This window comes from Pollicipes pollicipes, unplaced genomic scaffold (assembly GCF_011947565.3).
Source record: "Pollicipes pollicipes isolate AB1234 unplaced genomic scaffold, Ppol_2.1 Scaffold_4881;HRSCAF=5763_pilon_pilon_pilon, whole genome shotgun sequence".
NCBI lineage: Eukaryota > Metazoa > Arthropoda > Thecostraca > Pollicipedomorpha > Pollicipedidae > Pollicipes > Pollicipes pollicipes.
In genome coordinates, this window is record NW_023596576.1 from 12,050,616 (window position 1) to 12,070,177 (window position 19,562).

A 19,562-nucleotide genomic window follows, 5' to 3' on the forward strand; every position below is an offset into this window, starting at 1 on the left:
AGAGCGGCAGCGGTGCGCGCCGCCCGACACCCGACCCAAGGCTGGCGGCGGTCACGTGCGACGACCAAAATCCCGGCCTTGTGCGAGTCAGTCTTCCCTTACTTAACCCACGCTGCTGTTGCCGGCGCATTCAATGCACAACCAGGCCGCTGTCCTCTTCCGCTCATGATCTGCATACACGCAACACGAGCTACTAAGTTTCTGGAACTCCTTTATCATTTCCAAAGCGAGAACCACACATACACGAATACATCGTCTGAACCACCCCTGTATTACAGGTCGTTACGGAACCATTGCACGTTTACGTGTACCTCACGTCAACACTCCATCAGGTAGCATCTGGTCGCGACTGTAATGGATTCCAAACATAAAACGTAACAAATTTACATTTCAGCTAGCATACAGCATTAACTGTCCCTGCGTGATACACACTGCGTGCGCAACGCGCCGGCTGTGGCAAGTATGGAAACCTCGGATCAGCGCTCCTGAGTAAACACGCAGAGCTGACCAAGTCACCCCGCTTTTCCCCCCCAGCGCGCTAACATACTAACCCACAGCAGATCCAGGCAGAGCTCTTTCAACCTTGTACTGCACGTACGACATCCTCCACCAACTACAAAACAACGCGCGACGATGGCATTGCGCTTCCAACCAAGGAACAAGCACGTTTCACGCCGCGCGGTTGCGGTTACGATTCCCATAATGCCGCTTACCGAACTATGATGAGCAGCGCTCAGCTGTGCCAGGCATCCGTTATCACTTCACCGCGGCAAATTCGGAAACTATTTCTGTCCGACAAATATCACCTTATCTTTCGGGTCGGACTGGGGTTCGCCTAGTTTGGGGGCCGGAGCGGGCGATTCCGAGCCTGGGCCTTCTGAAGCCGCCGCCGCCACCGCTGCCAGCTTCTTCTCCCGGCCTCCCAGGTACTCGTAGTTGATGAAGCGACCCAGCTGAGGACGGTTCAAGAGCATCGATAAAATCATTAGACATGAGCTTCCCGAGCCATGCGGTGAACATCTTGCACCACGTGAAATCTTAGCAACTTGTACATTCAAACAAGAAGGTATCTAATAACGTGCCCAGCATAAGGGGAGCTGAAAATGGACGCTACAAGACAACGAGAAGAGCGGTAACTGGATATGAGGTAGGTTAGCTTTGCTGGAACGGGGTACGGGACAGCATCTGGCAGACTGCGCAGCTCAGGTCTCGTTAGACATGAACGCGCCAGGCTCGACGGAATACAGGTGGCCAGGAAAACGTACTGAAAGTTGTGACAGGACTGTGAGGAAAAGGTATATCAATATAACAATGAAACATCGAAGAAATACCACGTGAACACGAATGAATGATCGTTTTAATTATGTTATGTAGTTTGTGCTACAATTTCTGCACGCGGACTCGGGCATAACACAGGGACCACAGTACACCCTGCAAGTGTTATCGGACAAAGTGACTCTTATGCAATGGGACAATGTGCAGCTGACACAGACACACTATAAAATAGGACGTAATCTAGCAAGAAGGGCAAGTGATATGACGTCAGATTAACAACTCATCAAGGTAAGAAGTGACACCCGACACCAGCACACGTGAAGAACGGCTTGATAAGTGCCCATTGGTATGTACCTGGGTGATCTGGGCGCACTCGTTCGTAAAATGACAAGCGAACAGCAGCAGGTTCCTGGGTTGCACCATCCAGGCGAATCTCATGAACACCGCACTGTAGCACGTCAGAGCTGGAAACACACGGAGCATTTCACCACGACACGAAAATACATCAAAGTGGTCACAATGAGTACCCATCAGTACATCTCGCCCAAACAAAGTAAAAACACATCGAAATTGAAGACAGTCGTTTCAAGCGTGACTATGAGTAGCGGGACTAAACAGACACTTCGAGGGCAAATTGTCCTTTTTACATATGAAAACATATCCCGCGTGTGGGGCGAAAACGCAATATGCATCATATAATATCATATGTATATTATATGATGGACATTATCATGATGGACATTATCATATGTATATTATATGATGGACATTAAATGCAGTTAAATGTGATGCAGTCCAACATGGCCACGCACACGCTAATATATATATATATATATATATATATATATATATATATAATGCACACGCTAATTTATATATATATATATATATATATATATATATATATATATATACATACATCCCTCTCTCTTCCTCTCCTAAAGACAACAGACCACCCAAGATATTTCATCATTTATTAAGTATGATCCCCAATATGCAGCATTCGAAAAAGTCGTGTTATGTTTTTATGGCGTCAGAGTTGCTACCACACTGACCGTGTCACAACTGTCAATGCAACGGACGGGCTGCTTTACTTGTAGTACTCCAGCTCGCTGCAAGGCAGCTTAATCTATTGGTGTGGTATAAACATGATCATTAGGTGTGCGTGTTTTTATCCTTTCTCCTATTATTCCCGTACATTTTTCGGCGATGACGGGTTTTTACATACACATGCACTCTCGGTTACGGCGCCATTCGTAAGTTCTTTGATTTTCAGCCTCGTGTCCATCACGACTAGTACAACTGTTTAAATGGCAGCATTGTGTAGCACAAAACATGGTTGGTGACCGAGACTGAATTAAAGCATTATGCTGATTAAAAGCCAACTACTGTATAGGTCAATGGACATATTTTTTACCTAGAAAACAATATGACCACCGATAATGTGGCATGCGCGTGATCTTCCTGTGGCATCATGCATCTCTGGGTGACTTCAAATAAGGCAATACGAAATAGTCTGTGCAAGTTCGCGGACATCTAGTTCAGCAATGAGAGGATGTGACGTCTTACAAAGGAAATAACTGTGATGTGACAGGAATGATCCACAAACAGCTATCTCGGATCAAAACTCCATACAAATAAGGAAAAGCCCCTGTAAAACTTCAATCATAAGGTGCCTAGAGCAAAACTCAGACTGGGGCCGCAGTGGAGGTGTTTTCACTTTATCCAGAGATGCTAAATGCTCAAAAGTCAATTTTCTCTGCAAAGCAGCATATGGTCAAAAATTATATCACAGTCAGTTGAGAGGGCTTAGAACATGGTATTCCATCTTCGCCGAGAATAATCTCCAAACGCCCCCCCCCCCCCCACCCCCATCCATTCCAATGCCTTTCCAATCAAGCTACCATGTTCTAGAAGACATGCTCACAGCACTTGCAATCAAATGGCAAAGGTGTGTGTGTGTGTGTGTGTGTACTTGCACAATTGTTGCAGTGACAAAAGGGCACAAGCATACTTGCTGCACATGTTGGTTTCCTGTCTCTCCAAGAAAATGGTTTCTTTGGTCAGGGTGGACAAAAAATGTTGTAGAAATAAATACACTTCAACCATACACAAACTCCCACACAGCCCCTCCTAAGGCCTAGATGCTGCAGTACCATTCCAGTATAAAAAACAAACTGCAAGGGAAAAGACACCAATAAATAAAGACAGCATGTCATAGATTTGAAAACTTTTAGCTCAAAAATGTTTTATATGCTTAGCTCACATAACACACACATTTTCGAGCTTGATAAAAAATGTCTATGGAAGTCAAAAAAGCTCAGAACAAGCCTAGAAACTTCAAATGATGACAGCACATGCAAACAAATACTCACCAACAGTCATTTTTCCTGAAATGATTTCTGGGTCTTTCTTGATATCTGCTAATGCTGCTAGTGGAATGCCCCAGTTTGCCACAGGACCCCAGAAGTGGGTGCTGTTGGATTAGAAACACTGTTAAGAGCAGTTATTTAACAACAAAAATACTGGGTTCAATACCTGGTATGTGTACTGTATCATAACATGATGCACTCAAGTCTGCAAAGAAGGACTTTAAGACATAAGGCATGGGTGGAGATTCAGCGAGAAATACAGGATTCTCTCTGAATGTTGATGCAGTTAAATGTGATGCAGTCCAACATGGCCATTAATCAATGAAGTTAAAATTAAAAGAATGCTGAAAAATGCACACAAGATACTCACTTCACGACATTTGAAAAACACAAGTTATAGTTAAGTTAAGTATAGTAACAAGTTAAACAGCACAAGTTAATGCAACACAAGTCACAGGCAAATACAGAAGAGCATGACATGTTGTAAAACATAGAAATATGTGTATCACAATCTGCAAAGGCACCTCATGAAGTAGTCCCTCGTTTCTTTGCTTTTCATGACATCAGCAATCTTCTTGGCTATTCTTGAAGCAGCCATGATGTGTGCAATATATATTATAACAAACCTGTTGGAAAAAACAATGAGCACATGGTAGGGCCAGAATACATGCACATGCCATGACACATGATGATGAACAATATGACAAGACAAGGTTTGCCTACCTTGTAATGCAATTTGGCAATTTGGCAATGCAAGAAATATCATTAATATAACTATAGAAATATCATAAATATAATCACTTGCCAATACAAGAAATAAAACAATGTAAAAGATCCCCACATCATCATGATGTACAGACAGCTATCTAACAGATAACACTGCACACCATATCCACTTTGAGACTATATTGCATCTGCACTGGCCCTAATATAGACCTCATATAAAAATTGTAAAAAACAGAAGCATGCATCAGATATTTTGTTTCAGCATGTTGTTCCCTGGGATGTGGTAAATGTAGAAAAGAAACAGTTCACCAGGCTTGCTTTTATTGAATAGCAGTGTTCATATCAACCACTACCTCTTCTTCAGCCTTAGTTGGACAATGATTTGAAAACAGACTTATGCATATGTTAAGAAAACCTAAACAATCTTAGTCACATGCAATTTAAGAACCATTACTCTGAGGCATCACAAATAAAAATGACCAGGTTTGCATTCTATCTGCAAACCAGAAATGCAAATCCTGACAAAAGCACATAATGATAACACAAAACTTCATTAGACAATGCAAGAAAAATACACACAAAACACCAGCTATGGCGGTGAGTTGAAATAAAAACAGCCCAATGAGGGGCCGATATCCAACATTTTTGTCATGCAGAACAGTACTTGGGTTGTCAAAACATGACTACCTCTACTAGCTATCTTTGTGTCCTTATAAAATGGCATGCATCATGCATGGTTCTTCTATTGTTTTATACCATAATGGCCCTTGAATTGCCCTATATGAATTGCCCTTGAGCTAATTTCATGTAGCATTCTGGAGCTTGCTGCACCAGGATCTGGGAGAATAATTCAATATTGCTTTCAGATTGCAGATGTGTGGAAAGGCTGCCTGGGCGATGGCAGCATTCTTTTGATATTTGAGTCTGCAACTAACTACCCTGGAAGCCAGGCACACCAATTGAATTTACAAAACAACGAATTAGTTCAGGGACAGATATAAAAAACTGGGTGTAGAATAAATGTTGCGATGCAGCCCGGCAGAGCAGCTGGTTTGTGATCACAAGCCTTGATTACGATTCAGCGCGTAGCCATTTCCACCGGCAAGGACCAGCTTTTCAATACTGCCTAAACAACCTTGCAATAGCTTGCTTTTCAAATGAAAAATAAAATTAAAAAGCGAATCAGCCACCTCCCAACAAAAAGTCACACATTCAAAATCCACAATGACCTGCTCCAAGGCCTTTAAACAACCAAACTAACCAAACTAAGTCGACAGCCAACTCCGCTCGCGAAAACACGTGAAAAGCTGTATGATAGCCTTGGTGAAAAGCGTGAAATGTCGGAAACGTAACACACGCGCTGTAATGGGTAGCTGGATTCCCACGCATTCGCAGTAAAGAATCAACGGTGGAAGTTCCGCCCTTCGACCAATCACACATTTACAACATTTTGTTCAGCGAATCAGGGGACAGAGACGTCGAGACCTTGAGTGACATCTTCGACAGGCACCTCTTGGCTCGTGGCAAGGCCACCTATGTTTGCGTCGCAATGGTCGCCGTCGTAACGTAAATTGGGAAGGACCGTGAGGAAGCTGTGCCCGTGATATTACCGAAATGGGATAGTGGTTGGTTGTGAGTGTCGTCATGTGAGATGTCTGTAGTTAGTCCTTTGTTACCTGCATTAATGCTTCCATTGGTTCGGATGTAGTGTTTACCCTGGAGGTGGATTCAACCAATATGTTGTGAATAATGCAGATCCCTGGCAACTTCGGGGCTCGCCCAGTCCTGGGATGCATATGCGTGGAGGACAGTCGCCTCATACCTACTCCGGGGTTTTTTGTTATCCGGGATCGTGAGTGTATGGTTGAAACATGAATGTTTCTTAACCTCTGCTTACTCCCTGCAATGGAGGCTGGAGAAATTATGCTGGGCCTGATACTTGCCTGACCAGAGGCAAATTTATGTTGAAGATATATGTTTCTTTGTCATCATAAAGAGTTCTCATACTGTACAGTCCAACCTTGTTAAGCTCAATTGCTCATTAAGTTTGGGTGCCTACCTTTTAATCCACCATTCCAGGGTGGGTTGGGTTTAAGTAACTTAAGGTGCCAATACTGTCATACTTACACTACCCATAGATACCATTTATCACAGGATGAACCACAACCTCTGTGCCTACTATTTGAGCTTGATGATATGATGAACTGCTACTTCTTTTTCAAGCTCTTGACATGTCTTTATGATTGCTGCTTTTTTGTTTTTGTTGTGTAACTGGTATCCAATTGACTCAGGTGAAATATGAAGTCATACATATAGGATGATTTGTGGTGAATACCTCATATACATAGCATACATGACATGACTCTTTGCCACTAATGTCATATCCCCTGCTGCCATGTGGTTGTTTCTTGTCCCACATTATGTGTGGGCTGTTGGTCTGTGGTACTCATGCTGACTTAACTACACCACATTCTGTCTGACTGCACCATCTCTCACACTGCTTGATCTACTTGTCAGTGACTCAATGCACATCACATGCCAAGACATCTTAAATGTCTTGCTCTGGACTTCTTTTCTACACATTGATAGGTGATTGTGGGTGATGCTAATATGACACAGTGAGACTTGTTAGGGTTGGAAGTCCATGTTAGATTTAGTCAATTCAAGTAATTGTGTTTTATTACAGGCAATGGCAGATTTTGGCATCAGCACCCTGTCAGCCTCCCAGCTACCCCTTCTAGGAACTACACAGACATCTCCAAGGAAAACAATATGGAGGGTGAGTTTCATAAATATCTGTTTTTTCTGTAGTCAGCCGCATACTAGTTATGAGCATCAGCCACACACATAGATATGCAAAGTATGCAAAGGCTGTATTAGTGTATTGTGTGGATCCAGGCTTAAACAGTTTTAGATTGTTTTGAAATGTGATATGGGAAAATATAAGGCACTTTGCCCTGGGAGGTTTCAAAATGTTTTGCCTCATTCTGACAGATTTTGTAACTTTTGTTGACCTTTAGTTTGAAGTGCTGGTCTTGCTTTAAGGCTTACTTGGTTATGTTAGTAATCAAATTAATATTGGGCATACACTAGAATAACATGAGAATTTGTTCTTCATTCTAGTCAATCTCATTTATTTTTTGATAATGATTTCTTATATAGGTTGCATGGAGACCCCAAATACAGGTACTGTTCATTCAGCTGCCCCACAGGCGAGAATTGCAAGAATGGTGTAATTATGTGTCTACAAGGTGGAACAACATGGTTTGGAAATTGTGAAAAAATGTTATTCAGATATATTGCAAGCATTGAAGCAACCATCTCTGCCCAATTTTCAATGAATTATGGATTCTGTATAATATGAAAAGTCTATAGGCTGCTGCATTTTATTGAGCACATGCTTTTACAGAATGCAATACTCAGGCACTGATGCTGCAGATAGTTTTAGGCAGCTAAAACCAATCTTGTCATTAGACCATGAGTGAACCATCAGGCCAGTGCCCATATCACCAAACTGTGTATTCAGAAAAGATTGCCCTGTCATTGGCCAACAGCCAGTACCTTAAAGAAGGGTGACTAGCCCCACAGAGAGTTCAAGTTCATTCTTTTGCTGGACATAGGTTGGTGTGAATGCAGCTCATAAGTCCTTTGTTGAACCTTGGACAGAGTCCCTATTTTAGCTGTGTCAGGGATGATGTGGAGACCACATTACACGCATACCATGGTGCTATCTTTTCAGCGATGGAATCAACTATCTAGGCTTCAAAAGAATATGGCATGTTTGGTGCTGGTCGCGGTCACATTGGTCGTCATTTACGTCCTCTCACTGGAACACGACTCAAGTGTAAGTGGACCAGTGTGATTTTGTGCCTGTCCTGTGAAACTTCCGGGCTGGTTTGCGGGGCCTGTGAAGTGCGGGGTGGTCGGTGGAGGCGCGTGCTCGTCCCGTTCGCACAGTGGCGTCACACCGTCGGTGTTCATGTGTGGTGGGGGTCACGTCCGTGTGTGGTGGGACCCGCTCAGCTGCTATCGTCCGCCATTCCCTGCACAGTGTCTGTCAAAAGCGACCGCACGGCCTGCCATGATCTCCAGCTGGCCACGACCCACGCTCTCGCTCTGGTAGTGCCGTCGGCGGGGCAAACACTTCTCGCGTGTCACAGACCATTTGTGTATGCTTGAGCTTTAACCCGGGGCTTTCACTCCTCTGGTGCACGTGGCAATGCCTGGCGAGCTCGGCCCTCGTGTTTTCAGGTTGAACAATCCACATCGAAAGCCAACGATGTGCGGGATGCATTGGAAAACGTGCCGCCGGCTCTTGCTCCGGACGCGGCGAAGCCCGCAGAGAAGAAGCTCGTAAGTCGATCATACTGCCACCTGGTGGTGCGCGGCTTGGCACCTCCCGACGGCCTTGGGCGCGTGGCACCGCTTGTCGACGTAACGTCCCCGGACAGGGCAGTGAACGGGCGGTCTTGTTTTGAACGTCTCGTGTGCAGTAGAGAGTTTATGTCTTCAATATTCCATCAATGAACATGTTTTAAAAGCTGTGAAGTGTATAAGTAAAACGTGCCATGACATGTGACACTGACCCTGCCGCCATGTACGACACTTAAAGCTTGCAATTACCTCTTATGCTCTCTTCATCAGCTTAAACCATAGCGCTGCAGTTTTTACCAAGGGAACAGGTGCCTCCTTGAATTGTTCCAGGGAGTGTTCACATTTTATAGGACTGAACTGAAAAGGCCATCTTGAAGATCGTTTGGTACAGTTCAGAGCCTTGCCTTTCTTAAGATCTAAATCTCTCTTGTTTCTGAGCTACGCGCCTGCGATGATGTGCGGACTTTTTCGTGCAGACGATTTCATGGTCTTCCAGGCATCCATGACACCATAATGGTATCATTCAAACCTGCCATTCCAATGATGATGCAGCAGTCAAGATCAAGAAAATATAACTCATAATATAACTAGTATAACAATAACATAATATAACAATATAACTCATTAAAGTCAGTGATTCATGTTTTACGTGCGCGAGGACGATTTCCGGACGTGTTAATTTATCAAAGTGAGTGGCACATTTTTAAAGTTAATGTACATATCCACAGCAGTTACATGTGGAAGCCTGTCAGTTTGCACCAGCTTCTTAAAGAAGAAGAAAAACTTTTGTGAAATAGGAGGGATACAGTTGCACCTCTCTCTTACATGCTGAGGTGTAAAATCCGCGTAGAATGTACCATTCCGTGCAAAGGTAACCTTTAGTTATTTGGTTATCTGCTTACAAGAGTGATCTGTCCATAGCACTTGTGTCTATCGCGTCCCGCCTACACTCACGTTCTCGACACGCCAAAATTTGATTGGCAAACAGATGCATTTCAGTAACGTGAAACAAGACATAAGGTACTCCTTCACTCATCATTCGAGACAGTGGAACAACCTTTCTTCAAATATGCTGAGGTAGATGCCCTTCCGTTGGGAATGTCTTACCTGCTCGTTTTAATGAGCAAGCATTGCAAGCCTGCTGCACTCTTGGGGTACACTGTCCCAAGCTCCTGTACCTCTGGGCGGAGAGCGTCCTTCTCCCGATTCAGTTTGAACGCGTGGCAAACGAAACGCCCGTCATGTCAGTGTCATGCGTAATGCAGGTTGATTGAAACAGCGTTTCTACTTGAGCTGACTCTTCATTGACCATGCGATTACACTTCTGTGCGCGTACTCGGTGCTCAATGAGCTCATCCACGCCCAGCCAACCTTACTACCTCCGGCGTTCGGAGAGCCCCCCCCCCCCCCCCCCCAGATGAATAGGAAACTACACTCCTGCTCCGATACGTTTCCCCGGTCTATCTCAGCGGGCAATGTTGTCTTCAGGCATCATTTTAATTTTTTGGGGGGGCCTCGGTGATTAAAAACACAATTTGGTATCCGACCTAGAGTCGATGTTATGCAGCTTTGGACGTCGTTGGACGCGGATGACGGGGAATGAAGGGTGAAGGTGATGTGCGCGGCTAAAAAGCTGCCACAAAGCTCTTGGTATGTAGCCGTGAGTTGGGCTTCGGGCTGCAACGCGACATTTGCGACAGGGATGTGCGAAACGCGTAGTGTTTTTTCTGATCATTGCTGGGCGATTACCGCCATAGGTTAAGTCATGTGGTGGTGGTCGCCAGGTTTCCGTACCTGCTTCATCGAATACTCATGTCTAAGTGGAGGTGGGAACATTTCAAAGGTTCTTCTGATCGTAGCGGCTGATAAATTCGTCCCGTAGTTTGGTGGTTACATCCGACAGGTTAATTCTCCGATAGCATGTGGCAGAATATCGCGGTGGACGCGTGTTGTTACAGGCCACAGAACTGAAATATCGCTGAATAATGCCAAAACTCCCCGGCAATAGCTCCGAAATAGGCCAGAATTAACAAGAGATATGAATTATGCAATGAAAACATGCAGAATGCAGCAAAAATAGAGCGTGCTCCAGTACACATGGTACAAACGCGAAGTTCTACAGTTTGGTTAGCTACGTCAGCTGCACTTAATTAAACATTGCATCACAGTTTTTACTTTCTTTGTTTCTCTTGCCTGTGAGACAGCTATTAGGCACTTTGAGCATTTAGACAACTTTGAGGTTACAATTTTGCGTTCTGCTTGTACATACTTGGGCTCCAGAATATTGGGAGCCAAGCTAACCGTTTACGGGCCAAGTTGGACTTTGAGGGGGCCCGTTGGCCCACCCAAAAGCATGCAAATAAATACTCGTGTTTCCAGATATAACGGTCTTCAGTTGGCTCTCAATCAGTGCTGTACAAGGTGCGATGACGGAACCAAACGATGACATTGAGGAGCATATCAGCTAAGTGTTTTTTTCCGTCTAGAGCAGTCTTTTCCAATTAAAGTATACCAGTAATTTCAAGAAAGCTCTTTTCATCATGTCTGATGCTTGCCTCGATGTCTCCAAATGTGGAGCATTGCCTTTTTATCCCAAATACGCTTCTCACATGCTGCCCCGGGCACCGGTCGGGGCGCGCCTCACGGCCGGCGGGTGCCTGACGCCGCCCGCTGTTGGGCGGTGCCTGACATCTCCCGCTGTCGGGCGGTGCCTGACACCTCCCACTGTCGGGCGGTGCCTGACACTCACGCCGTCGGGCGGTGCCTGACGCCTCCCGCTGTCGGGCGGTGCCTGACATCTCCCACCGTCGGGCGGTGCCTGACATCTCCCACTGTCGGGCGGTGCCTGACGCTGCCCGCTGTTGGGCGGTGCCTGACGCCGCCCGCCGCCTCGCCGACAGATGCGCCGTGTGGTGGGCAGGGCGTACGGCCGGGGCGAGCAGCACGCCGGCCCCAACATCGAGCACTTGCGTCGGGACGCTCTGGACGCCGCCGGCAACAAGGTGGAGCGCGTCGACAAGGTGCTGCACCTGCACAGGGTCGACAAGTGAGTGGCGCCCGACGGGCTGGGCTTGGTGAAGTTGACACTGGTCCGCACTAGGATGATACGCCGTGTGAGTTGTAGCTCCTTGACAACAACATTCAGGCACTTGGAGAACAAGCTGTTCTGTACTATAACTTTTGTGTCAAGGATTTCCGTATCGCTTCTAGGGTGTCACAGTCAGTTCGGCGTGTTAACAGCGTGGATGTAAACGAGGACAAAAGCTTCTTACGGTGGCAGGCCGACACGCCATAGCGTAATATAGGTCACAGCAGGATGGCGCCCGCAGTGTACGACGGATGACACCTTCCCTCAGGGTCGGCGAGGAGGAGGGCGACGACGACCCGAGCGGGGCGCGCCGGCCGCCGCGCGACCCGGAGCGCGACGACCTGGAGCCGGTCGAGGTCAAGCCCGAGGCGCTGGTGCCGGGGCCCGCCGAGCGCGCCGCCCTTCGCTTCCCAGGTGCGCCCGCTCGAGGCGGCGACAGCGTGCGGCACGCGCTCCGGGTCTGTTTAGAGTGGTAACGGACGGGCCGCTGGCGCGGTCGGCTGGAGGAGCCGCGCGGCGGCTGATCTCGAGCGAAGGTGTGGCGCCGCGCGCGTCGAGAGGGTGCGTTCAGGCGGTGTTTACCGCGCTGATCGTGACGGCGGCGGTGCCCGTGATGCTCGTGCGTGCCATGGCCCGTGCGGCTGCGCCTGGCTGCGCCCTCTGCCGCCGGCCGGGGGAGGGCCGCCGCTGGCCGGAGTCCGGTGACGGCGACCAGGATGAGACCGAGCGGCGGCCGTGGTGGCCCGCCAGGGGACCGGCGGCACCAGCTGGTCACGTGCAGACGGTGGTCTGTAACGGGACTTTCCGCTGGGTGATGGGGCACAGAGCGTGGCCTCGGGAAAGTGGGTGTTTGACGTGCAGTCGTATTAATGCAAGCCCAGTTACGTAACTTTGCGCCATGAAACGTTCGTAATAGTACAAATGAGGAAGTGCTCTCCACGTTTTTGGGCAGGTCCCAGCAACGAGCGACAGGAGGCGGTGGTGAAGGCGTTCCAGCACGCATGGCAGGCCTATAGCAGATACGCGTGGGGCCATGACCACCTGAAGCCAATCTCGCAGCAGCCGCACGACTGGTTCGGCCTGGGTCTGACGCTCATCGACAGCCTGGACACCATGTACATCATGAACCTGATGGACGGTGAGGGGTCCGGCGCTGGCGCTGTATCTGCTGCCAGGCGCACGCCGAGAGATATCTGAAAGCCCGTGCGTTCCATTTTGACTGACGGCTGGCGTTTGCAGTTGGTGACGCCTGAACTGGCGCTGCTGTGGTCGGCAGACGACTGTGGCTGATGTCGCAGTCTTGTTACGTGCTGGGCGATCGCTTCCAAGCGGAAAACAGCTTGTAGTTGCCAGGTCACGTGAGCTGCGGAGTCTTGTGCCTCAGTTTTGCGTAAGAAGCAACAATACGGAAAACACCAATAACTTAGATTCTCAGGATCGATGCACATGCCCGTTTGGCTGTAACCCCCCTCCCCCTCTTCCCTGCCGCATCTCCGTGGCTGAGTTGATATGACGACCCGCCGTGCTCCGCGTGTGTTCGTCAGAGTTCCACGAGGCGCGCGACTGGGTGGCCCACCACATGAACCTTGACGTTTCCGACTACGTCAACCTGTTCGAGACGACCATCCGCGTGCTGGGGGGCCTGCTCAGCGCCCACCACCTGTCGCAGGACGACGTCTTCCTCAAGAAAGCGGTGAGTGGCGCGGCGCCGGCTGTCACGTGACGACGACGGCCATCGCTGTGTGGCCATCGTGTGGTTGCCGACTGGGAGGGAGGGGGGGGGGGGGGGCACCTATGTGTGTTGCCCCTCATGTGGCGCCTGGATCCGCCTGCGTGGGACGCAGACAAGGATAGTGTTCGCCCCCCGTTGTTGGTGAGTGGTGAGGCTGGCCGACGTAAGAGCCGTGCTCAGGGCTGGGCTGCGGACGGTGCAGCGTGTTTACCGGGCTGCGGCTGGGGTGGCCGGCTGTAACCGCTCTCGCTCGGGGCCAGATCGACCTGGGCGACCGGCTGCTGCCGGCGTTCGAGACGCCGTCGGGCATCCCGTTCTCGGACGTGAACCTGATGACGCGGCGGGCGCGCGGCCCCGCCTGGAACCCGGACAGCTCGACGGCCGAGGTGGCCACGCTTCAGCTCGAGTTCAACCAGCTGAGCCACATCTCCGGCGACAGCAAGTACTCGGTGAGAGCCGGCGGCGGCCAGGGGCGTGTGGCGGGCGGCGTGCTGCCAGCTCCGGGCTCAGGGCTGCGGGCTGGAGGCTGGAGGGTGTGAGCCTTTCGGAGAGCTGTGTCATGTCACGTGCCGCAGTCAGCACCGCCAACCGATCCATTCTCGGCTCAAGATTTGCGACTCACGAGCGAGAAGTTTGGAACAAAGTCACAGCAACATGACTGCGTTTTTTAACGTTGTGTGTTTTTGGCATTGCTGTATTTGGCCGGTGTGCGGTCTCCGTGTTTTGTATTGGTCACATCGTGATGCGCTTCTGTGCCGCGACTTGGCACTGATGTGGAATCGCCTCACCTGGCTCGTGATGAGTTCATGTGTGGTATCTATATCTCGTATTTACCACAGCCAGATGCCCCATCTGACCGCAACGACACGATATTACACCGTTACGTGCTTCTTCCATCTTCACCCAAGTCAGCCAGCTGCCTTCTGTACCTTCTCATTGCAGAGAATGCAAGAATAGCCGTCGATGTCGTTGAACGAAATTACGTGTAACCCGAGGTGCCATCCGAGCCGCCTCCCGATCCTCCGGCTACCATGGCTGGATGTCGCGTGTCCACCACGCTGCTGCGTGCGGGTGCGCCGCGGACGTGCCGCACACTGGCCTGAACCTCCCGTGTGTGGCCCGACAGGACAAGGCGACGGCCGTGTCCCGCCACATCAGCGGCCTCGCCAAGAAGGAGGGCCTCGTGCCCATCTACATCAGCACCAAGGACGGCCAGTTCCGCCAGTACTCGGTCGTCACCATGGGCGCGCGAGGCGACAGCTACTACGAGTACCTGCTGAAGCAGTACGCCCAGCTGGGGCAGCCGCTCGCGCAGTACGTGTCCCACGGCTCAGATGGCGCCGCTCAGGGTGTGGAGTGGCTCACTGATGGCCCTCTCAGGGAATCCCTTCCCCTCAGCTGCGCAGGGATCTGGGTATCCAGACTGGGCGCCGTGCAGTGTATATGGTGTATCGTGAAAAATGTGCGGTCGGTTTGCATTGTGAAGTTGCATCAGTTGAAGATTTGCCTGAAAAAATCGTTGACTTTGTTTGGCGTGCCTTTTACAGCTTACGAGATGACTTTAATGCTTCAGTCCAAGGTATTCAACACCTTCTAGTCAAGAAGAGCAAACCGAACGAGCTCACGTTCCTTGCCGAGCTTATGAGCGGTGGAAAGAATATCAAACCAAAAATGGTGAGTATCTCAGTTTCTCTTTCTTGCCTCTTTTCTTATACACTGGGAAATCACGTGTGTTTCCATGTCTGATCATGGCAGCTCAGACAGGAGAGTTTTTGGATTCCAACTGGGAGCTCTGGACTCGGTTTGTGGCTGAATTTGTCGCCGCATTATCTGGTGTTCCATCAAATACCCACGCGAAAATGTTGGCCTCGTAACCTTTAACAAAATGTGCATATGTGCTGCTTACAGAACTTTAAGCTTCACTGCCAAGATGCTTAATTATCCCCGGTCTGGTAATACAGACCAGCAGATTTATTATTGCCATCCTGTGTGCTTCTGTGTCAAGCTGATGCTGATGCTGATCTTGTCCCAAACTACGCTTGCACACCTAGTCACGAAGCGCTCTCGCATTGACGAAGCATGTTCAAGGTTCACAATAGTACGTTGTTCTCCACCTAGCTCAAACCCTCCAGCCAACCTATTTCTGGTACTCATATTGCTTGTCCTGCATCCTTGAGCAACAACAAGCAAGCACGCGAGCATGGCAATTATACCACTGACCCGCCGTTGTCGCGATTAGTGCATTTCTGGCCTATTTCTTTTACGTTTTTTTTTCATTCCCATTACAGATAACTCACCACGTAATTTGTGAGTGTCCTGTCACATTTACCGACACTGTAAACGTGGCCGCAACAGGTCCACTTGACTTACCGACAGCCGCTGTAACTAATCCCCACGCGAACTTCGTGTGTCACGCTCGTTCCTTTGGACCGCCTGGTCCGCTGACCCCGTCTCGCGGCCGGACCGTCACCTCGTGAGGTCAGCGTGTCATGCTCGTCGCTTTGGACCGCCCGGTCCGCTGACCCTGTCTCGCGGCGGGGCGTCACTCCGTAAGGTCAGCGTGCCTCGCCGCCGCGCCGTCACCTCGTAAGGTCAGCGTCGCTCGCCGCCGCGTCTTCACCCGTGAGGTCGCGTGTCTCGCCGCCGCGCCGTCACCCCGTGAGGTCAGCGTCCCTCGCCGCCGCGTCTTCACCCGTGAGGTCGCGTGTCTCGCCGCCGCGCCGTCACCCCGTGAGGTCAGCGTGTCTCGCCGCCGCGCCGTCACCCCATGACGTCACCGTGTCTCGCCGCCCTGCCGCAGGACCACCTGGCCTGCTTCCTGCCGGGCACGCTGGCTCTGGGCGTGCGTCTCGGCCTGCCCACCTCCTACATGAAGCTGGCCGAGGAGCTGGCGCACACCTGCTACCTCACCTACAGCCGGCAGCCGACCGGCCTGGCGCCCGAGATCACCTACTTCAACATGAACGTCAGTTGGGCGCCGCGGGCCGCCTCGGTGGGCGGCGGGCGGCGGGCAACGGCGGCGTCGCAAGGCTAACACTGCTGGTCCCGGTGCCTCCCGCCGAGGACGCTCTGTGCCGGGCTTGGGGGGGGGGGGGGGGGGGGGGGGGGGTTGGGGGGTTGGACGCTTAATCACGACTCAATTGGCTTTATGTTTTGTTGGGATGTTTTTTGTGTCGTTTATCAGTGGTGTGCTTTTCGGTAACTATTAGGTATTGCTAATGTTGACGTGGTGTGGGAACAATATTGGTGTTAAACTGCTCTAAGCAAGCCATCTATGTACTTATTGCACGAAATCGACACTCGACCACATTGCTGTATGTATAAGTATTCATCCATAGAAAGCTATTTCCACATTTACCGTCAATATGCGCCGAAAAATTGCATGATCTTCTTTGTTGGTAATAGCTGGCACTGCCATTGCGTCGGTTAAGTAAGATGCACGGTACCAGGGATGTAGTTTCTGACACAGGACGTGAGTCTTCGATGCTTTCTTGAAAGGTGCATATGGCATGCAGTGCAATGCGTATCATCGGGATATTTGCACCGTACAACTTGCACGATCGATGCCTGAAGGTTCGCTGGTCACGGGTCGCTGAAAACGTTTGGTGGCAACGCCCGAAAACGTGCTGTGTGCAGAGTATGCTGTGGATGGTTGGTCCTGCGTTTTGCCACATGTCTGCGGTACACAACGTTTCCCCTGAACGCTTCAGGCTCGCGCGTTTTGACAGCTTTGTGCAGTAAACATATATTGCTGCAATCACCGTTGCCTCGTTCGTGAGTCATTTGTAATGTCTTGTCTCAGATATGATCGTGGGTTTTTTTCGTCCGAGGATAATTCGGGTAACGGCGTTTTTCATTTTCTGCGGCCGTTCCAAGGCACTTTCATTATAACCGAATACCTGATCACATCATCGCAGATGGGACAGCACCACTGCATCACTGCTATAGATAGCGCATGAGAGGGAAACATTTGCTTGGCATGCATAGGGCCCGAAAGCGTTTGGTCACAAAATGTATGTGTGACTAAGAACTGTCTGGAACGGACAGACAATTAGCGGCACGTATTTATCGGACGTATCGAGTTGATAAAGTTTGTACGCAGTCCGCCATTATTGAAGCATGTTATTGATATTGGATCTCGCGAGTTTGCCGTGCTCTCTGAAGCATTCAACTGACGTTCGTACAGAGCGGTGTTGTACTTGCCTCCTGATGCTGCGGTGCCGGCGTACCCAGGTGACGCCGTCACGTGACGCGTGTCGCCGTCCACAGTCAGACGCTACGGAGGACTTCTACGTGAAGCCGCTGGACGCGCACAACCTGCTTCGGCCGGAGACGGTCGAGTCGCTCTGGTACCTGTACCACCTGACTGGCAACAAGACGTACCAGGACTGGGGCTGGAACATCTTCCAGGTGCGCCGCCGGCTCAGCCGAACGAGCCGGCTGCTTCCCAGTCGCTTGTGGTTCTATGGTGTAAAATTGCGGCGACCATTTGTATGTGGTATGTTTGGTGGTGAGTAGGAAGAGTGGTTGAGACGTAGGAGTTAACTGCGTGTGTCTCCGGTAAGTCTAGATCAAGGGAGACGAAGTGATGTTCCGTTTTCTGAGTCGGGCCTCTGGCGGTAGATGCTTGCTCGCGCTCGATGGCGGGAAAGCTCGGCTAAGTCTAGCCGGAATATGCCTCAGCACGCGCCCGCACCTGTCACCGAACGGATGGTGTGCTAAGGAGAGGGTGTGCTGGGGTGGTTAGCCGGCTGGGTGTACTGCGCCATCGGCTGCGCGCTCTGACGGCTACGTCCCGCCGCTGCAGGCTTTTGAGAAGTATACCAAGGTGCCAACCGGGGGCTACACCAGCATCGGCAATGTGCTCGACCCGGACAACCTGAGCCCGCGCGACTCGATGGAGTCGTTCTTCCTGGGTGAGACGCTCAAGTACCTATATCTCCTCTTCTCCGACGACCAGCGCACGCTCAACCTCAACGACTTCGTCTTCAACACGGAGGCGCACCCGCTGCCGGTGCTGCGCCGGCCGCCAGCGCCGGCGCGGGCGCCGGTGCCGCGGCCGGTCGTGCGGCCCGGACACGACTACATCTGAGGCCACGCCACGGTTCTGAGGCCGCGCGACCCGGCCTGTCTGCCTCAGGTCGGCCGCCCCGCCGGCGGGCAGCCTCGTGCCCGCTCGGCAGGCGGCCCATTCGCACTGTGATATGAAATGAAGCACCGGCTCCTCTCGCGACGCGCGGCGCGTGCGCGCGCGGTGCCGCCCTCCTGGGCGGGCGTGAGGCTCGGCGTGCGCCGCGTCCACGACGCTGCCGTTGCTGAGTGTCGTGCACGTAAATTATGCGCGGCGCAGGTGCCGCGCCGCGTGTCGATAATGAAAGCGTGGCGTGTATGGACGCGTTCGGACCCGCCCACGACGCGTTCGCGCTTTATATTGTTGCGATCGCTCGTGCCGGGGGGCTGGTGTGGGAATTCCGCGTGCGCGTGCGTTTGCTTGCACCGGCCGGGCGCCCAAAGCGCCGCCTTAGATCTGCTCACCGTCGGCTCCCAGTCACTGCCGGGGCGTCGCACGCCGCCGCCCGGCGCGGTCGCGCGCCCAACCGGTCGGATCTGTCGCCTCATCGGGGTTGTTCTGTGGATTTGAACACGTGACATACAGATATTGTGCGGGGCAATGTGTCTCTGCGGCGGCGCCAGGCGGCGATGGCCAGCGGAAGACGTCTCTGCACAGAACGCGACCCGTCCTAGCGATCGAGCCGGCTGTTTTTGAGGCGGCTCTCGGTCGTGCTCGCTCTGCGGTCGGTCGGCGGTCGAAGTGTTCAGCAGGACAGATGCCTGTCGGGTGTTGGGCGTGCTCGTTAGCGGCGCTCGACTTCGTGACACTAGGGCTGAACCGGAACGCCGGTGCGTCCGCCGCCGTGCGCACGTGCAGGTCGATATCAAGCTCGATTCTGCTGCTGGGGCAGCTGAGCTCGCTCGTGCTCTGTCGGCCAGTACA

At 51.0% G+C, this 19,562-nt stretch overlaps 2 protein-coding genes across 5 annotated transcripts; one reads left to right on the forward strand and one right to left on the reverse strand.

Moving 5' to 3' along the window:
* Positions 1–248: 248 nt before the first annotated feature.
* Positions 249–5,701, reverse strand: LOC119100861 (mitochondrial pyruvate carrier 1). Its single transcript, XM_037224031.1, has 5 exons — positions 5,635–5,701; positions 4,172–4,273; positions 3,651–3,751; positions 1,630–1,739; positions 249–953 (listed from the first exon to the last, which is right to left on the reverse strand). The coding sequence occupies exons 2-5, from the start codon at positions 4,243–4,245 to the stop codon at positions 783–785; spliced, it is 456 nt and encodes a 151-aa protein (XP_037079926.1). The 5' UTR covers positions 4,246–4,273; positions 5,635–5,701; the 3' UTR covers positions 249–782.
* A 219-nt stretch (positions 5,702–5,920) lies between these two features.
* LOC119100862 (endoplasmic reticulum mannosyl-oligosaccharide 1,2-alpha-mannosidase) lies at positions 5,921–18,865 on the forward strand. 4 transcript variants are annotated; one of them, XM_037224032.1, is made up of 14 exons: positions 5,921–6,005; positions 7,060–7,152; positions 8,113–8,217; positions 8,625–8,726; positions 11,648–11,793; positions 12,104–12,249; positions 12,788–12,973; positions 13,380–13,528; positions 13,828–14,016; positions 14,694–14,881; positions 15,115–15,241; positions 16,368–16,532; positions 17,837–17,977; positions 18,375–18,865. In XM_037224032.1, exons 2-14 carry the CDS (start codon positions 7,063–7,065, stop codon positions 18,657–18,659), a joined length of 2,019 nt encoding a protein of 672 aa, XP_037079927.1. In that variant the 5' UTR covers positions 5,921–6,005; positions 7,060–7,062; the 3' UTR covers positions 18,660–18,865. The 4 variants fall into 4 exon arrangements, with proteins under 4 accessions (XP_037079927.1, XP_037079928.1, XP_037079930.1 ...); XM_037224033.1 differs by having other exon boundaries at positions 5,935–5,998; XM_037224035.1 differs by having other exon boundaries at positions 6,005–6,019.
* Positions 18,866–19,562: the final 697 nt, after the last annotated feature.

What these genes read in the sequence shown, in the direction of transcription:
- LOC119100861 (XM_037224031.1), bottom strand. Translation starts at nt 4,245, where the DNA reads ATGGCTGCTTCAAGAATAGCCAAGAAGATTGCTGATGTCATGAAAAGC. An exon ending in TTCAGGAAAAATGACTGTTG is followed by an intron (nt 1,740 to 3,650) that starts GTGAGTATTTGT and finishes GTGTGTTTCCAG; the next exon opens with CTCTGACGTGCTACAGTGCG. An exon ending in AGTGCGCCCAGATCACCCAG is followed by an intron (nt 954 to 1,629) that starts GTACATACCAAT and finishes AACCGTCCTCAG; the next exon opens with CTGGGTCGCTTCATCAACTA.
- LOC119100862 (XM_037224032.1), top strand. Translation starts at nt 7,063, where the DNA reads ATGGCAGATTTTGGCATCAGCACCCTGTCAGCCTCCCAGCTACCCCTT. An exon ending in AGCCCGCAGAGAAGAAGCTC is followed by an intron (nt 8,727 to 11,647) that starts GTAAGTCGATCA and finishes CCTCGCCGACAG; the next exon opens with ATGCGCCGTGTGGTGGGCAG. An exon ending in CCGGCGACAGCAAGTACTCG is followed by an intron (nt 14,017 to 14,693) that starts GTGAGAGCCGGC and finishes GTGGCCCGACAG; the next exon opens with GACAAGGCGACGGCCGTGTC.